The sequence below is a fragment of the Delphinus delphis genome, chromosome 4 (assembly GCF_949987515.2).
Source record: "Delphinus delphis chromosome 4, mDelDel1.2, whole genome shotgun sequence".
Taxonomy (NCBI): domain Eukaryota; kingdom Metazoa; phylum Chordata; class Mammalia; order Artiodactyla; family Delphinidae; genus Delphinus; species Delphinus delphis.
Genome location: NC_082686.1, coordinates 2,814,288 through 2,833,649, shown reverse-complemented (window position 1 = coordinate 2,833,649; position 19,362 = coordinate 2,814,288). Strand labels below are relative to the sequence as shown.

Below are 19,362 nucleotides of genomic sequence, written 5' to 3'. Positions count from 1 at the left end.
GTGCTGGGAGTCAGAGCAGCTGGCCCTCGGCCGACACGTGGGGTGACGGGGGATGAGGGCCCCGTGCTTCCACAGCACAGCCTAATGCCGGTCTTTCCTGATCCAGGCACGTCCGAGCTCACTCCTTCCTCAAGGGACGCGTCCCCACCGGCCCCCCCTCCTCTTCCTCCTTCTGTTCCTCCAGCTGGCCAGCTGTGCCAGTAACAGGTATTAACTACTCGATTCATATGCCTCGAGCTGCAATTTCAAGTCAGCGGCGTCCAAAAACATACTGAACGTTGCAGACAAGCTGAGTCAAAGCAAGGCAAGGCGATACGCAATGATTCCATTTATATAAAATTGAAAAACAGGCAAAACCGTAATGTTTGGTGAAGCCTATGTAGATTTTTAAATTATTATTGGAGTACAGTTGCTTTACAATATTGTGTTAGTTTCTAATGTACAGTAAATGGAATCAGCTCTACGCATATATATATCCCCTCTGTTTTGGATTTCCTTCTCATTTAGGTCACCACAGGGCATTGGGTAGAGTTCCCTGTGCTCTACAGTAGGTTCTCATTAGTTTTCTATTTTATACATAGAATCAATATTGTATATGTGTCCATCCCAATCTCCCAAATCCTTCCACCCCCTAGATTTTTAGTTTTGTTTTTATTGAAGTATAGTTGATTTGCAATGTTTATTCTTTTTCAGATTCTTTTCCATCATAGGTTATTATATCGAATACAGTTCCCTGTGCTATACAGTAAGTCTTTGTTGGTTATCTATTTTATTTTTTTGATTTTAAAAAATTAATTAATTTTATTTTTGGCTGCGTTGGGTCTTCATTGATGCATGCAGGCTTTCTCTAGTTGCAGCGAGCGGGGGCTACTCTTCATTGTGGTGTGTGGGCTTCTCATTGCAGTGGCTTATCTTGTTTCGGAGCATGGGCTCTAGGTACGCAGGCTTCAGTAGTTGTGGCACGAGGGCTCAGCAGTTGTGGCTCGCGGGCTCTAGGGCGCAGGCTCAGCAGTTGTGGCGCACAGACTTCGCTGCTCTGTGGCATGTGGGATCTTCCTGGACCAGGGCTCGAACCCGTGTCCCCTGCATTGGCAGGAGGATTCTTCCCCACTGCGCCACCAGGAAGTCTGACTGATTATCTATTTTATATATTTTGTATCTGTTAATCTCAAACTCCCAATGTATCCACCCCCCACCCTTTTCCTCTTTGGTAACCACAGTTTGTTTTCTATGTCTGTGAGTCTGTTTTGTAAATAAGTTCATTTGTATTGGTTTCTTAGATCCCACATATAAGTGATATCCTGTGATATTTGTCTTTCTCTGTCTTACTTCACTTTGTATGATAATCTCTAGGTCCATCTATGTACAGTGTTTAAGATAATAAAACCTAATCGAAACAAGACGATGGCCACACATGTTGAGATGGTCGATGGCCACACGTGTTGAGATGGTCGATGGCCACACGTGTTGAGATGGTCGATGGCCACACGTGTTGAGATGGTCGATGGCCACACGTGTTGAGATGGTCGATGGCCACACGTGTTGAGATGGTCGTTTTCTCGAGGAGGGAGGTGCTTTGTGGCTGGGAGGCTGGTCTGGGCGTCGGCCGGTGCAGCTACTCCTTGACTGGGCAGGACCTACTGGGGGCTCACCTCGTAACAGTTCTCTAAGTATTGTGCGGTAGGCATCTCGCAGCTCATTAAAAAGATGACAGTTATGGAGCCGGCTAAGAGACACGACACAGATGTGATTGGGACTCTCCTAAGAAAACTTAAATAGAACAAATTAAATATTTGTTTTCATTCATCCTTAACTCCTAGAATAAATCCCACTTAACTGTGGCATATTTAATATGCTGCTAGATTCTGTTTGCCCGTATTTAGGACTTTTGCATCCATATTCAGAACTGAGACTCCCCTGTAGTTTTGTGTGTGTGTGTCCCATTTCTTAGAGATTTTATCAGTACCGTACTCATTTCATATGAAGAATTTGGAAGCTATACGCAGTAACAATTTGGGTCAATTAGACGCCAGGTGCTGGGTGTCCTGGGGGAAGGTGTCCTTGCTCTGGAACGTGAAGCCTGGAGAAGCTGAGGCGATGCAAACCCCTACGGGGTGGGGCAGGCAGAGAACTAGAGCTGGAGCACTGCGGGGACTTGCACACGGCTCCTCACGGCTACAGACCCCAGTTGGATTCTCTGCTTATCCTGAAAAAGCCCATCTTTGCTGGAGAAATAACTGGCAGTCTATGTGTTTTGGGTCAACACAGCCAATACATCCTTTATTTTTGTTGATGGAACTAGCTCACCGTATCTGCTGTTACTTGCACTGGGACAACGTGCTCAATTTACCTGATTTCTAGAGCTGTCCCCTCCTATCTCTCAAAAGGTTATGCAGATCAACTGGAATAAAAAGCCTGACCCAACAAGGTGCCTTCTCTTCCTGCTTTGCTGCCTGTGTCTGGATTGACAGGGACAGGAATTCAGCCTCCAGGGCTAGTTCCTGTTGCCACTTCCAAAGCCCTCTGAGAACCTAATCCCCACGCCCCTAGACAGACCCCAGCCCTCTTCCCAAGTTGCTCGGCTGGACCCAAGAGTTCTCGGAGCACCTGGTCTTCTGAAGCGCCTCTTCCAGTTGAGCATCCTTTTCTCAAGTGTAGAGCTTTGCCTATTCTTACCCTGAAATGCCAGCCGAAAATGCCAAGTGCCAACAAGCCATTTATTCCACCTTGCTCACTTTTGGTTGGTGCATAAGCGTGTGTGCAAACACACACACACACGTCACAGCACCCTGATGGACGTGCTGCTACACCCCAACCCTAGGAGATACGAAAGGAAAGGCAAGGCACCATGGCTGATGGAGCCAAGCTTATTCCGGGCTGTGCTTTCCTGAGGTGGCAGCATGGAAAAGTCCTTACGTTTCAGGGATGCAAACATTTTACGTACACAAGGTTTAAGTATCTGGGGCTTCACCACAATTTCTCTACTTTTGAGTATGTTTAAAAAACTGAAATGCTCTTTCAGCAAATGATGGGTGAAATTTGATGAGAGCAATTAAAAAAGTCCCACTTAGCAGACCAGAAGTTGAGAATCTTATATTGACCACAATCCTATGTTGTTTCTTTGGAAAATTCTAAATGGTCTGAGAACCCCCAAGACTGGGAACCACTGGACTACACAAAGCCAACCTCACTAGGGCCAGCCACGCTGAGTCCCGTGTGACACTCTGACTGCCAAGACCCCAGCCTGACTTTCCATTACAAAGGCTCTAGAAGTACATTTATAATACCAGTGTTTTGAATAGACTTTTTTTTTTTTTTTTTTTTGCTGTACGTGGGCCTCTCACTGTTGTGGCCTCTCCCGTTGCGGAGCACAGGCTCCGGACGCACAGGCTCAGAGGCCATGGCTCACGGGCCCAGCCGCTCCGTGGCATGTGGGATCCTCCCGGACCGGGGCACGAACCCGTGTCCCCTGCATCGGCAGGTGGACTCTCAACCACTGCGCCACCAGGGAAGCCCCTGAATAGACTTTTAAAAAAGAAAAATCATTTGCTGCTTCATCTCCTTTTGGTAAATAAGGACTCCTGAACTGAGAAGGGAAAAAGTGATACTGCAGTGACCACACCAGCAACCCTTTCTCCAATACTATCTTGTTCAAAGGAAGTGAATTTTCTCCAGTCGATAGTGGTGGTGACCTCAAACACCAATGTTTGAAATATTTAAAATGATTTTCAACTATTATATACATACACATGCATAGGGTAAGCTTGCTATACGTGTGTCAAAACAGCAAGCAAAAAAACAAAGGCTGTAAAAGTTAATTGAAGTAATTCAACACAACTGTTGAATTAAATGTGTTGATACCGTATTTGAGTTTGTTTCAGCAGCTGTTCTCTATTTGGTTTCAGTCTTAATATACATCGTGTAATATTCGGGACAAGAAACTTTTCCAGTAATATTTGGGCCCGTCCTCATTACAAATCAATTATTTCAAGTGGCTTTTTAAAAAAAAATAAATTTATTTATTTATTTACTTATTTTTGGCTGCGTTGGGTCTTTGTTGCTGCGCGCAGGCTTTCTCTAGTTGTGGCGAGTGGGGGCTACTCTTTGTTGTGGTGCGCGGGCTTCTCGTTGTGGTAGCTTCTCTTGTTGCGGAGCACAGGCTCTAGGCACGCGGGCTCAGTAGTTGTGGCTCGTGGGCTCTAGAGCGCAGGCTCAGTAGTTGTGGTGCAAGGGCTTAGCTGCGCTGCAGCATGTGGGATCTTCCCGGACCACGGCTCGAACCCATGTCCCCTGCACTGGAAGGCGGAGTCTGAACCGCTGCACCGCCAGGGAAGCTCCCCACCATTTTTATAAAATAAAAATCCCCTTGGACCTGGCTGCTACCAACCTTTACTTGGGCTTATCTACTGAGCTGCTCCTTGCTGACGTGGGTAGGTCCAAGCATGCCCAAACCAGTGGCAACACGGGGCAGCTTCAGGCCCAAACTGCCCTCAACGGCCTTTCACTCCAGACCTGCATTAGGGTGTGGAGGGCGGGGCAGCAGGGTTCCTTTCCCTTTACTTTGTAAGCTCCTCTTTCTGACTTTGGTGACAAAGTTTTCAAGACACTTAAAAAAAAAAAGTCTACTTATTTTTGGCTGCAACGGGTCTTAGTTGCCGCACGCGGGATCTTTCACTGCGGCGTGTGGGTTCTGTAGTTGCGGCACACGGGCTCTCTCGTTGAGGCACGCGAGCTCAGTAGTTGTGGCGCGCGGGCTTAGTTGCCCCGTGGCATGTGAGATCTTAGTTCCCCGAGCAGGGCTCGAACCTGAGTCCCCTGCGTTGGAAGGTGGATTCTTAACCACTGGACCACCAGGGATCTTCATTTACTTTTGAAACTAGAGACTTTCACAGGAAAAGGTGACTCTAATCAAAGTTAAGAAATACAAATTAAAAATTGTCACGTTGCCTCCTTCAGATGCAGTGGAAATGACTCAGTAATTTCTACAACTCTGACGAAACTTAGATAGAAAATCTGAAGTACTGGTACAGACTCTTTTGCGAGTATGAAAACTGATTTAAAGATAACTTCCTAGACCACCGACTCAAAGTGCCACTTTATCCAAAATCATCTGCCTACTACTGCAAAAAAACAAAAAAAACCCAAAATTTCAACACTGCAAACCTGAACAAAACTAACATAATCACTAAATCACTTTTTATAATTTATCAGATAAAAGCTGACTTCCATGAAACAAACTGGTCAGGGAAGTAATGTGTCTCCCTGCACTCAGCAGGCACACCTCTCAGGAATGGTTAAGAGGGTCGGACGCCTGCGGGCAACTGTGCTTGGGGCTGTCTTGAGGAAACACGGGGATGCCACGCAGTGCCGTGTGCTGGTCACCTGGAAGCGTGTTTCGGTTTGCCTTTGGGTAAGACATTCTCTTAAGAGGATCTCTGTGCTCTCAGCCGAGGCGCAGCCACGGCAGGAGCCGGGACACGACTCCACGGCTGCCCTGAGTCACACTGCCCTGCGTTGCCATGATGAAGATGGTTTGGGAAGGTGACACCAGACAGGAGGGTTCTGCCGAGGCAGATGTGATCACAGGGCTTGTGCTCCTGTCCCTTAGTGGTTTACGACGCAGCCATCAGTTGGTGAAACAGAAACGCGAGTGCCTGAGCGCATCCCCGTGTTATATGCCACCCGTGCCTCAGGACACAAGGCAGCCCTTGGGGCAGAACTAGAAGCTCACGGATAAGAACCCAACACTGCAGGCTCCACGGACTGCGCTTGGTCTAGATCAAGTTTCCTGCAGACGCCAGCGCAGTCTGCAGGGCTTCCACTCCAGTCTGCTGACAGCTTCGGGAGAGAAACACTGGATTACCTGTTAACGTGCAGATCGCAGGAAACAGGCCTTTTTTGCACATGAGTTTTCCCTTAACCGGTAGGTGTGTCATTTATACGCGAAGTGCCTGATGTAATACCTTCACCTCAAGGGCTGATGATGTATGCACAGGTCTGTAAAGGAAGAGACTGGAAACAAAGACTTGGCACAAGAAATCAGTCACACAGGAATTCTGTATCACTACAAATTTTATTCAGAAACCCATCTTTGTTTTTTTTGTTGTTTTTTTTAAAAAAAACTCCCATTATGAACTGGCTCGGTCAACCAACGACGGACGACGCTTCCCAGCAGACACGCGGCAAGAACAGCACGGCTCAGAATCGCCCAGACCTCTCTCGGTCTCTCGACCGCCTCCTGTCGCGTTCCCGTCCCCCGCCGCCACCACCGCCGCCGCCGCGGCCACGGTCTCTAGACCGAGAGCGACGCTCCCGAGAGCGGGACCGCGACCTATGCCTGCAAGCAAGGACAGAAAAGGACACCGTGGCACCCACACCGCAGCACGCAACATACAGGACGGGGGGACTGACACGTCTGAACACTGCAGCTCATCGCGCCGATGAGGCCAACAAAGGAGAAAAATGCTGCCGATGAAGCCACAAGCTGGAGCTGTAAGATGTGCCCTCGTCTCAGACGATAAGTGTCAGGGATAAAAAGGGGCACCTGAAGACTGAAGAGCTACGCCATCTTCTCTATCGTATCCTCCTGTGGCGCCAACTCCAACAGCTGGGGGAAACCCTACTCCAGAGTGAGCGGGACATACACACCCCTCACTCCACATCTGACCCGTTTCAGGTCCCGTCCCAGCCAAGCCGCCGCCCTGACACGTACGCAGCTCAGCGACGGTGTCCGTCGGGCCTGCTGTGGGTGAGGGGAGGCCAGGGTTCTTTTTCTCCTACGCTTCTTTTTGTTGACAATGAAACAATCACCAGTAAGGTCTGCATTTCCAAATGTTTGTTTGACAGGAGAGGGATGAGAATCCCTCTGGGGTCAGAACTCAGTGATCTGAGTAGGAGAAGAGACTCGTCACACTGACACCTTGGCCTTTTCTCTGCTTGGTGACACGACCACCTGCACTTAAGCAACAGGACCAGACACGTAACGGTGCCCAACTGTCGGTGGTCCATAGGGTGGTGCCCCCGCCCCCAGCCAAAGAAACCTGCCCAAGCCAATAAAAACCAAGAAACCCCAATGGAAATAGGCAGCACATAAAGGAAGTCCAGATATCTGAGAACACCGTGTAAACAAACCTAATTTTAGTGGTCACCAGCTTAATGGTTCCCTCAGTTATTAAGGTTTGATCTCGACCTGACGAGGAAGCCGTGTGTGCGTGGAAAATGTCCTTCAAAGAGTACATGTTATATTTTAAAATATGCACTACATTCTAAGCAGTGCCTTTTAAAGAGAAATGACACGAAGGCCAAGCTTTACTTGAAAACAGTATTTTGGTTAAGAAACAGTCACGGTTCACTCGAGTACTCACTTCTTACGGCGGCGCCCGTACAACTCCCGCCGCAGCTCCCGAGAGATGGGCTTCAGGTGCATGAAGTTGCAGAAGCCTCCCCGTGTGCACTCCCTGCGGGAGAACAGACGGGGTCATGTGGTGCGTGCCCCCCACCCGCCCAGGGCGCCCCTGGGGCCTGCACACACCTACCCCATCTCGTACTGGCGGCAGCAGGCTTCTCTGAAGTCGGTCACGGGGGAGAGCTCGGCGTGGATCGGCTGGCCATTAAACCAGCGGTTGTTCAGGTCAATCACGGCCTTTTCCGCATCTTCTTCACGGCGAAACTGAAAAGACAAGGCAAAAACGTTGCCGCCCACACCTCAATGACAAACGTCTTCAACTACTGACTCAACTATGCGTCACCCGCTCACAGGTAAAGTAATTCAGATGGGATAAAGTAATTCGGGTGGGATAATGTCGGACAGCAATTTAAGAACCAGCCCACCCTTTATTTACAATGAGTTAATTTTGCTACGGTCCAAGCTCATGCCATATACGTTGCCATGGTTTTCAAATTCAACTGGTTAAAAGAACACGTCATGATTTATGCAGGCAATGAAAGCTTTTTATTTAAAAAAAGGGGTGGGGGGGAGAAGAAACCAAACATATAAACCAGCTTCTTCTCCCCAGTCCAACAGCCGCTAACCAACAGCTGAAGACACCCGCCGACCGGGGCCCTCCCTGCGCCTTCCCGGCACCCGCAGGCCGGCCACCGGACCCAAGCCGCAGCCAACGAGGGCCGGTCAGCGCATCGAATTCATGGACAGGGCCGAGCACGTGGAACTTCGAGGCTAGCGGCTAAGGGCACTAACCCTTCCTCAGCCTCACCTGCCGTCTCACTCCTACCTTGACATACACGTTCCCAACAAGGTGGTCTCCGAGGTTGTCGCAGACGTTCATCTCCTCCACCTCCCCGTACTTCTCCTCCATTTCTGTGAAAACCTCCTGAAGGGAGGACAGTGGTTTGAGGATCACAACAGAAATAAAAGAGTAACTGAACATAACTCACGTTTAGGCATTTTTATTAATGGAGAAAAGTCCTAATTCCATATACAGAGGGTGAACAACAGGTCAGTGGGTTTCAGTCAACAGCTCACCTCAAAAAATTCATCATAGTGTTCCTGCATCTCGACATCGCTCACAGCACCTGTGAACAACAGAAATCTTGCTGGTTAGAGCAGGGAACCGTGACTGAGACAGCTCTGTGCTTAAACTCAAACTGCTACATAACACACATCAGATTATCTAGAGAGAAAACGAGAGCTGCGTTCTACTGGAGACTGAAGACACTGCATTACACAGCCACTTGTTAAAATTTTAAAGTGTGGTGAGATTTTTAAATGCCCCTTATGACAATCTCAATTCTGGCTATTAAAATGTTAAAATCACAACAAGTTTTAATCAGCATCAAAGGGCCAACATTTTCAGAAAGTGTGAGGAAAAGGTTGACTCTCAAATTAAGAAACTTTTAAGTGAAAATTTTCTTCCTTTTTAGATTTGAGATACAGGCCAAGTAATCACACTGATTTTTTTCCTTTCCTTTATTAGGTTAAAATGAAAGCTGAAATCAGGGTAAATGATTAAAAACTTATGTTCCTGACTAGTTTCTTTTACCAATTAGCAGCCACACAAAATGTCATTAAAGTTCTTTCTGATGCGATTAAAACCCAAATGACCGAAAATAAAGACTCAGTAGGATAATTACCAAATTCAATTACAGTATTTTGAACGCCCTCTTTCACATAAAGGGAAAGTTACAATGCTTCGCTGAAGAAAGCATTATTTTCTATTTCAAACTATTTTCATCAAGTTTATTCTTCATAATTCACATGCACTAAGTGAAATCAAGTCAGTTCTGTGGATAGATTTTGCAAATTTACATTCTATCCTCATCATCCTCCTACCAAATCTTACCATCAAACTCTAACGTTCTCTGAACCTAAATCTGAGAAAACACAAAGCTGGTGTGTCAGTAAACTGACGTTCCAAACAGCCAGACCGGGGAGTGGCTTCGAGGCTGGGACAGCCTGTCTTTAATTGTCACCTTCCACAGGCCACCTCCTGGACTGGCGGCCCCCTCTGGGCACCCGCCAAGGGCGCTGGGCTGTGGCCATGGGCTCTATCCACACTGCGCTGCCTGCGAGTCCCGAGCTCGCTGGAAAACTTTTTACCTCAAGGATAAGAACTAACTTCAGTTTTTGATCCTGACAATGATTTAAGTTCACTTTCTTGCCACTGGAGTTGGGCGGGGGGGGGGGGGGGGGGGGGTGTCCCTGCATTTTAGTTATTTTTGAATTTCTAGGAATCCAGCTTGCATCAGAACACAGAACTTACTGAATGCATTAGGCAACAATGGCTACTCGACAGCTCGTGTCGATTTAAAAGCTATCGTGAACGTACCTTCTTCCCTGACCAGAAATCAAGTTCTAAACAACAGAAAAGCTAGTCAAGTGAAACCCATTCCAAGGGCAGATTTTAATGTTTACAATTTCCTTCTCCACATTAGAAAAAATGAGAAGACAGAAAATATTTACACACTCAAAAAGTTTTAGCAATACTGAGAATCAAATTTTGGTGGCTGTTAAAATACTGGCTATATTCTTAGAATTCCTATTCTGTTACCATATAACAGAATATCGTATTTTAAAATTTATGTAAAGTTCATATTTTAAAATGCTTGATGGTGGGCAGATCTCATCTCCTATACTCTGGTTAAAATTTCTGAGTCAATCAAAATGACCTAAAAGGCAGAGATGAGTGATTAAAAAACTGTTCAATTAAGAAAGTATTTACACGACTCAATATATTTTAAATAAGTACCCAGTTTTCTTACAGAAACGCTCTTAAACTGGGGTTCATTTTTGAGCTTAATCAGAGCAGAGATAGCTTATTTTTCTACAGATAAAAGGGTACGTTAAAAAGAGCCAGTAATTTTAGGAAACTGATGAACCTGGCTAAATTGTAGAATCAGAATTGTGTTTAATTTGTACAATCTGGACCCCAGAATTGTAGTCTTTAGTACAGCTAAACTTTTATTTTGTAGCATATGCAAAGCAAGAGTCCTGTGAATCGCAAATATAGACACAGAGAACTACTCCAACATTCTTCTGTCAATAAAGCATACGCATCCCCGAAAAAACAAGCAGGGCAAAGAGTGATTAACTGTCATAACTCAGTCATCTACTTCTCATTCATTTCTACCCCAGGGTAGGGCTGTTACAAAATTATTTAATCAGTCCATAGAGAAACAGTTTCTTCCACCCATTGATCTTATTTCTTTAAATAACAGAAAACCAGGTATTTTAAATCAAGGGCTACCAAGTAAATCCTGCTACCATCAGATTCAGGGAAAGAAATTAATTCTCTATCAGGTCAGCATTAGCGTCGAAAAACATTTAGTGTCTCGGCAGGAAAAATGTACCAGTCCCTCCCCTGCAGACACAGGCACCGTGCACGCACACACACGGAACTGGAAGGCCTCCCAGTCTGGGGCCAGCTTGAGGAGGTGGTGGCTGCTGGGACCATTTCACCCACTGTAGGTCACCCCATAAACTGAGGGGCTCCGGGCCAAGGGTGTGTTTGATCCAGGTTTGTGGCTATCCAAAGGTACCTCGTGGTATTATTCTGTGATCTAGTTTTTACAGCTTCAAAACAAACTGGTGAATGAGAAGCATCTATCCTTTGGTCTGGACCCCTTGATTTTAACACGAGTCCAGGGTGTCGTTTCAGCTTATCCTCAGATGACTAAATTCACTCTACGGTTCAACAGCTGTAAAACTTAAACTGTAGTTTAACTTTCCAGAGATAGCAGTATTTCTCCTGTTCCCCAAAAGATACCCCTCAGTAAATACCACACCCATAACTCAAATTCAGCATCTCCCATGACCTGAAGAAACCAGTGATGTCTACTGAATGCCCGGCCTAGAGCTATTCCCTACCAAGGATCCTTTATTTCCCCAATGTAATAAACTAACTCCTGAAGTCGGAAATACCTACATAAAGTATCTGATGAAGACAGGAGCCCACACAGGACTGGTGTTGCACTCGGGGTCAGTGCAACTTGGAGGACCCTACTTGGGAAACATTCTCAGAACAGTGCTCTCACAGTTAAAAGCATGATCTCCAAAATGGAGTTTAAGGGGAAAAAAGTCTAATAAGAAATAAAATCTGAAAAACAATTTCAGAACAATTTTTTTTAAGTCAGAGAAACTTTCCCTGTCAGCGGGAAGAGCGTGCACACACACCCCCCCGGATGACGGCCAAGGGGCCGGAAGGGAGAGCAGCAGCGCCATGCTCTTGTCAAGGGCACCCTCTCCAGTCACTTTTTCCTTCCTAAGTAAGTGGGCACGAGTTCCAATCTCAAACAGAGCTCTCCATGGGGTCAGTGGGACACAAGCTCTCGACACCTCTAGTGAAAGGTGGTCCTTGACACTACAGCGGCAGACCAGATGGAGTTGACGCTGAGCTCTGACACGCAAGCCCAGGGAACCAGGGAAGGAACTTGTATGAACTTACAGCGCAAACCGTCAGCAGACTGGGAAGAGTTTTGAGGGTTACGGTAAATGTTCAAGAGGGCAATGGTCTGAAATACAAAACGCAACAACTTTATATCATGGAAAATTAAATGTAAACACTTAACCGGTTTCCTGTGGCGATCACTTCAGTCAAGACCCAGTGCTGAAAAAAGAGCAAGTTATTTCCTTTCGAAGCAGAGGTGTTCTCTCTTAGTTGGTGGCTGTCGTGGAGCGCCCTGACACTGCGATGCAACAGAGATCCCATGACATGTTCATATTGTATTTCTGTCACAGACTGTAAAAATTCTCCCTTTCGAAGCTCCAATCCAGTTAAGAATGCAAACAACTCGGCAGGCTACTACCAAAACATTCCTGTTACAGGAGACTTTTAATGAACAATGAGAAAGGGTGCGTGTATAAACTGATTAGAGAAATACAATAATTACGTATCATGAAATCTCTACTTCCTAGAGGAAAAAGTGTAATGGTGAAATAAAACCCACACTTATTGGGCAACTTACCTTATGAAATCCTAAATATTCCTAAGGTTTTTGATTTCACAGAAAGAACTTAATAATTGCCAGGGGTTCAGTCACTGTGAAGACCAATGACTGGCTGGTGACGTCTGGGTGTCACAGGGCCGGACCCCTCTCGTTAACAAACGTCCACGGTGGGAAGAGGTCCGGCCAGTGACCTCCCGGCCAGCCTGCTGAACGCAGCCAAGTATCAAGTTCTTGCTGTGTGCGCCAAGGACCTCCGGCACCGTGTCCTGTTTGCAACAGCTCTATGTCAGCAGCTCAGAAGCCAACATTATTTGTCTCAATTAAGAGTGGGCTCTTTAACACCATTGTTTTAAAAAAATTTCTCCAACTGTGGGACTTACAGTGTGAGCCGTCAGCCGTCTGTGCACTGTTTTGGGGATTACGATAGATGTTTTGAATCAAGATGGTCTGCGGGGAAAAAAAAATAAAAAGGGGAATTCTACTGGCTGCTGTGCATATATTAGACAATTGCAAAGAGACAACTTGTTTGCAAATGGCTCAACGCCTGCTGTTTGTTTCCTGCAAGTCAGACACTTGTCTTCTGAAGAGTACACCCAAACCATCATATTATGAAAACAGAGTTTGAGCGGTGACTTAGGTCAAGTGACTTAGGTCAAGTCAGCCAGCAACCAAGAAGAAATTGTAATTGTTACTTTGAGTAGTCCCATGTCACTGAAGTGTTTTAAGACACGGTAAATAATAGAACGCTAACATTTCCTCATACTTCAAGCTAGCAGACACTATGATGTCGAAAAAGTCACATTATAATCATATTCCCCATATGAAAAAAATTTTTTTAAACCAAATGCATAAGCCAAGTATATGCAGTCCATCAAGCTCTCTTGATCTCGTAGGAAACAGGCGCACCCAATGGGCTTCCTAACTCTCATGGACACCTAGCGTATTTACATTTTCTTGGTGGGATCTCTGTTTACATAATACAATAGCTTAAAACATTTGCTCTTTTCCAATCCTTCTTTTAAGGGAAAAAATCCTTTTAGCCCTTGTGCTTTAAGCTGGATGAGGCAGACGTGAAACCTTACATTGTACCGTTCTTCTCAAACTCAAGTTGTCTGAAAAAACAAACCATGTTTAAGTTAGTAGGCTAGCATTACATGAATCTTAATGTCCACATCACTGTAAGAAGCTTAAAAAGAAACCCACACTGAATTATGCTAGATTTACAAGCTGAACCAATAAACCACATGATTTAAGAAAATAAATATTCAGTCTCAACGTGTATCCAGAGCAGTTTTGTAAGTGGTTTCACAGAACCGGCCGCCTCCGCTTCCAGCTGCGGGGTCAAGGGCAATGGTCGTGCGGGTCCCTCAGCCGCAGGTCTGCTCTGGGAAACCCACCTGGGAGCATGCCCGCCAGCCACACAGCACAGCTGTCACCACACAGACCCACCCCCAGGGCCTGGCCTCTCTGCAAGCCACTGATACCGCCCCGAGTCAACCACTTCAGGACTCCGACGTTCCCAAAGCCAACCGCACTTGGTTTTTAACTGGAATCACCAGTGTGTGGCAGCTCTGATGGAAAGCTATATGAGCCCAGTGATCCAACAGGAAATTCATTTTAGCTCTCACTCAGGTCATCTGGCAGTGGCTGTTTAATAATAAAAGAAACTTCACTTAAAGGGAGTAATTCAGTTCCATTAAAATCACAGGTGGTCAGGATTACCTAAAGCCAACCAAACGAATCAAAACAAGATGTTCAAGTGAACACATACACCTGACCCCACCAAACTCTAACGGAATCACGGCCACTGGCCTAGTGAGGGAGATTTCGTTCATAAACGGAAGCACTTAAAAAAAAATTTCAACAAACAGAAAACGTAAAGCGAATCCTCCAATATTCTGAATTTCAAAAGAGACATGTTCAAAGCTATTAAATTAGAAAATACTGTCTCCTTCTTACAACAACTGGCTGACCTTCCTAAACACTTATACACAGTGGTTCTGAGGCTGCACATTCAGGCTTCACGGGCGGCTTGAAGGAGCTCAAGAGCCCTCAGTCTGGAAAGACTGAAGGATAGATTCTTTTCAAATCCAAACATTCAGGTAAACACGGACAGAAGCTTTCTCTTCCTCCCAGAGGTGCTTTCTCCCTTTAATTCACTGGATCTGTTGCAGGGTGTAAACCCTTGCCTTTTCTTCAATTAGCCAAAAATAAACTATCAAAAATCACCATTTTTGACCAATCTGAACTCACAACATAGCCAAGCCCAAGGTAATAGGCATCTCTCAATTAACTGAACAGACTGGCCACGAATAACTGAAAGTAAATGCCTGTCTTCTAATGTTAACTTTCACTGTTCATGTTTCTAATGACATGATACAACTTGCTGTGTCCTTGGCTGGGGTCTCAGAGGGGACACACCCAGGGGTATTGGAGAGCCCCTGCGTGCACAGTGTGACGGCTCTGCTGACAGTCACACCAGCGCCTCCTCTAAGGGGGCTCCATCCACCTCTACTGCCTGGAGAGCAACAAGCGGAAAGCCAGCTCTGCAGCTACCAGCGCCTGGAGCAGAGGCGAGGGCAGCGCAGGCCCGGCTGCCCCTCCCGGCCCACGCCTGTTAGAGGCAGGGAGGGTGGTCAGGCAGTGAAAACCAGTCACAACCCGTAAGTTTTTCTAATGATAAAAACGGAACAGTGCTCTCAGACCTTCCGCCAGGGGTGGTTCACCTGCCTCATTCTCATTTAAACAAACACATTTATGAACACAAATGGAAAATAAAACTATAGAAAAAACCCCCCTGCTTATTAACACATGGAAATTAACTGCCTCTGTAAAGTACATTAAGTTTTGATCATTTACATGAAAACGGAAAAAAAAAAGGAAAAACAAACAAACCTGGCTAAAGGTCGGTTTATTGTGCAACCGAGAGCATCTGTCTCCATGACGACATGCTCCAATTTTGAAATAAAATGAACAGTTGACTCTGTAAGGGAAAATAAGAACTGATTATTTTGCTGGGAAGACAACAAATAGATGGAAACACGTCATCAACATGATAAATGCTATCAAACTACGTTTCTTTTACTTCACAAAAACATAGGCACATTGTTTTTACTGGTAATAGGTACCTTCCCATATTTTAGAACTACTCAGCTTCAATTTGCCCCTCTAAAAACATGGTACTCTTTCAATGAAGAACACTCTAATTCTAACCTGGTTCCTCTGCATTGGAATCCCCTCCACTTTCAACTACAGTTGACCCTTGAACAACACGGGCTCGAACTATGCAGGTCCACTTATATTCAGGTTTTTTAGTCATTAAATCCTAAGGTACTGCACGACCCATGGTTGGATGAATCGTAGGATTCGGAACAGCAGACATGGGCTGACTAGAAGTTAAACTCAGACTGGATTATTGACTGTGCAGAGGGTCAGCACCCCAACCTCCACGTGGTTCAAAGGTCAACTGTACTTCTCTATCGTTTCCTCTTAAACTGTATGTTAAGTTAATCTAAAACTGTATTTAACTTAAAACCTATCTGTTCTTTAGTCTTCCACGATGAAATTCTCTCTTGAGGACATCAACACGGTGTAGCGAGGGGTCAAGATCCTGAGTCCGCTACTAGCTGCCTGGACTTGGGCCAGTAGCCAGCCCCTGTCCAGGTCTCAGGAGCCATCTGTAAACTGAGGAAAATGCCAACATGGCACTGTTCCGAGCACCAGAATCAGATGCACCATCTGTGTGCTCATTACACGTAGTCGTTATTATCTAAATAATCACAAAGTCCAGGTTCCCTCACCCAAGACACCAGACCAATAGGAAATTTCCAAAAAGAGGTCTGGTTTCCAAAAGAAATTTCCAAAAAGAGGTCCTCCTGGTTTCAATACACTGAAAACAAGCTATTGGGGAACGCCCCCCCCCCCCCCCGCAGGAACTACACAAGGCCACCTTCTGTCCCCGTATCACAAAGCCCTCCCTTAAAAAGCTCCAATACTTGGGCCATCCGGATAAAATCAAAACCAGCACTCCAGCCAGCGTGAGAGCAATGCAAGGTGGCTTGGCATAACCCATCCATGATGAATTATGCACTCTTACTAGGGGGCCCCATTCAAACTTAGACTCGCAGAGGTGGGTAAGTTACCCTGTAGATTCAAGTATTCAGCAAGGGCCACCCAGAGCTAAGGTCAAAGGGCCTCAGTGAAATCTGACGGACCATTAAGGTCAACTGGCCATTGATTTATTATCGGATGGCAATACAAGTGGAAACGTCTCAATGTACCAGGAGAGGAAAATGATTACTGCATGTATTTGCAAACTTATAGGTCTTGCTTCAGATTATTTCACTTGAGTATGTAACATTACATCTTCAGGAAGTCACTTGAAAGTAAAGAGCTTATTTTAAGAAGATCTCAGAATAGACAAAACCCATCTCAACAATTAATACCCAACTATTCCATAAAACTAAAACAACCCTTGGTCCTGTACTTCCAGAGATGACTCTCTTTTCACGATGCCCAGTTAATTACTGAATTTAGTCTATCAGTCAAAACTTTTCTAGTGTGCTCATTAAAGTACTGAAATAAAATGAAAAGGCGTAAAACACGTGATTTACTATCACAGAGAAGATATCAGAAAGGCTAATCTATGCTTAGATTTAGAAACTGTCCATAACCTCACATGTGTAATTAGCTAGATATTTTTAATTGGTACAGACCTACATTTTACTTCCAGCTTAAATTGAAAAAAAAAAGAAAATTAAAAGGTTAGCGGGAATCATCATCTTCATTTTTTAGGAGTCGAGATGTTTCCTGGAAACTAAAACCCCGCAAGTCTCCCTGAAATGAGAAACCTAGATTAAATACTCGTTTCCTGAATTATAGCCATGATTTTTACAATACAGCACCAACAGACTGAAATGTGGTTATTTATAGAAGGAATATAAAAAACATTGAAATGAACTTCTGAAGTAAGAGTTTCATAGAGCAAAGAGTGAAGACACCACCTTATGCAGCTTTTTACCAGAACAATGGAAAAACACTGCATGGGACATAAGTCATGGCGCACACTAACATAAGCTCAAGAGTGAAATTAACACTGCACGCTCTTCAGCAAACTCCGAGGAGCCTCTTTTTCCAGCAGAGCTGGCCAATCCATTCAAGATCATGTTCCCCAAGCTGCCGCCTCTGGAGCCACAGCCTTCGGGGCACACACCTCTTCCATAGCACTTAATACATTTTAATGTGTTTTACTTTAGTTATCCTTTACACAATAAGTACCCCCTCACTCCTTGAGTTCCTTGAGAACAAGATCCAAGTTTTACCCATCTTTGAGTCCCCAGAGACTGGCCTTGAGTTGACACTCAATTAATGTTTCTGGAGTGAGTATGACTGATGCTTTTGTCTTGTGAGTTTTGCTAGGAAAAAATATAACCCCCTCTTCCAAACAACACAGGAAATTCTAGAATGTGTAAAAGAAGACATTTTACAAGATAGACTGCATCCTGGAAAACAGAAACAATTTAAAGTGTTTGATCAAGTGGTACTGAAACATTATCTATAGCACCCTTAGGAGTTTATCATTAAAAAACATATTCACGTAAGCCCTGTACAGCCCTAAAGAATCCCAAGATGTTAACCATTTATTCAAAGAATAGATTAAGCTTAATCTTTGGGTTTTCAAATAAGAATTATCCTCCAAAATGTCTGGAAACATTTCCTTTAGTCTAAATTTCAGTGAATAAACTGGAAATTAATACGTGGCAAAATCAAAATTATATGTTTTACTTTTAATCTAACAATTGGTTACGAAAGATATACAATCTAATAAAAGAAAAAACACCCATCTTACTATTATATTGGAATTACATCTTAAAGTATTTTAAAATCAGATTATGTCTTTTACGGTTAGTTAAACCCGTAATCTCCAAAATACTTTTTCACATCAAATGTCCTTATGATCAGCCCGATCACCGCTTAACTCACACAAGAGGCTCGTGAAGCGGATAAAACCCTAACAGTTAGGACCCTAAGTTATCTAACGATTTAACGCGGGCGAAGCTTGTACTACCGCTTGCCCGACTCGACATTAAAAGATGAAAGTTGGGGGAATCGTTAATGTTGACAACTTCAGCACAACTCGAGGCGGCTTCCGCGTGCCGGGGTCGCGGGGGCCAGGGTCGCCTGTAGGTGGGCCGCCGAGGAGCCCCCGGCGGGAGAGGCCGCGCCGCCTGAGCGGAAGCCCGCCACCCGCCCGGCCCATCGCCCGCCCGCCCGGGCGCACGAGGCGGCGGCGCGCGACTCCCGAGGCCGGAAGAGCCGCCCGCCCCTCCCCCCGCCGGCCCGCCGGGCCTCCCGCCGCCTCCCGGGCCCCGCCGCCGAGCCTCGCCGCACACCGCCCGCCCCCCTGGCCCGGGACCCCGGCGGCCGGCTCTCACTTACTTGTCTTTCTCGGTGCCGAAGATGGAGGCCAAATACTCCGCCATTTCCCACCCGCCGCCGCGGCCGCCGACAGTGGTGCGGACGCCGACGACCCCTCCCGACGCCCGCGGGAGACGTCACCCGGACGCGACGACTCTCGGCCCACCCCGACGGCCTGGAGGCGCTGCCCAATCGGAAGAGACGCTGCCTGCGCGTGGGCGGGGCTTGGCGCGCGCGAGGCACCGCCCTCGCGGCCCGGGAGCCCGCGCGCCGCCCGCCTGAGTCCCTCCCGGCGCCCCCTCCTGGCGCTCCCTGCGATCTCCGGCGGCGCTCCCTGCGATCTCCGGCCACTCTCCCGCGCTCCTCGCGCCACTGCCGAGGCCCTAAGACCCCCGCCGGCGTACCCCGGTGCCCAGAGAAGCCGAGCGCGCAAACGGCGGTCAAGGAGGAGGAGGCGGCGGACAGCTTCTCCACGCTGTCCCTGGGGCTGGGCCCGGGGCGCGCCTGTCCCGCGCGGGCGGGTTCCGTGGGTTCTCAGCGGGA

The 19,362-nt window shown here is 46.4% G+C and overlaps 1 protein-coding gene across 3 annotated transcripts; it reads right to left on the bottom strand.

Moving 5' to 3' along the window:
* Positions 1 to 6,040: 6,040 nt before the first annotated feature.
* U2AF1 (U2 small nuclear RNA auxiliary factor 1) lies at positions 6,041 to 18,997 on the bottom strand. Of its 3 annotated transcripts, none has more exons than XM_060010257.1 (8): positions 18,841 to 18,997; positions 15,298 to 15,385; positions 12,783 to 12,849; positions 8,483 to 8,532; positions 8,232 to 8,330; positions 7,536 to 7,669; positions 7,365 to 7,457; positions 6,041 to 6,337 (listed from the first exon to the last, which is right to left on the bottom strand). In XM_060010257.1, exons 1-8 carry the CDS (start codon positions 18,882 to 18,884, stop codon positions 6,199 to 6,201), a joined length of 714 nt encoding a protein of 237 aa, XP_059866240.1. In that variant the 5' UTR covers positions 18,885 to 18,997; the 3' UTR covers positions 6,041 to 6,198. The 3 variants fall into 3 exon arrangements, with proteins under 3 accessions (XP_059866240.1, XP_059866239.1, XP_059866241.1); XM_060010256.1 differs by lacking the exon at positions 12,783 to 12,849 and adding an exon at positions 11,901 to 11,967 and having other exon boundaries at positions 6,042 to 6,337; XM_060010258.2 differs by lacking the exons at positions 15,298 to 15,385; positions 18,841 to 18,997 and adding an exon at positions 11,901 to 11,967 and having other exon boundaries at positions 6,043 to 6,337; positions 12,783 to 12,817.
* Positions 18,998 to 19,362: the final 365 nt, after the last annotated feature.

Excerpts from the sequence above, each read along its gene's own strand:
- U2AF1 (XM_060010257.1), bottom strand. The coding sequence starts at position 18,884 with ATGGCGGAGTATTTGGCCTCCATCTTCGGCACCGAGAAAGACAA. Across the intron at positions 8,533-12,782 it reads GACGGCTGACGGCTCACACT|GTGCTGTGAGCGATGTCGAG; the intron begins GTAAGTCCCACA and ends TGTTGTTCACAG. Across the intron at positions 7,670-8,231 it reads TTGGGAACGTGTATGTCAAG|TTTCGCCGTGAAGAAGATGC; the intron begins GTAGGAGTGAGA and ends TTGTCTTTTCAG.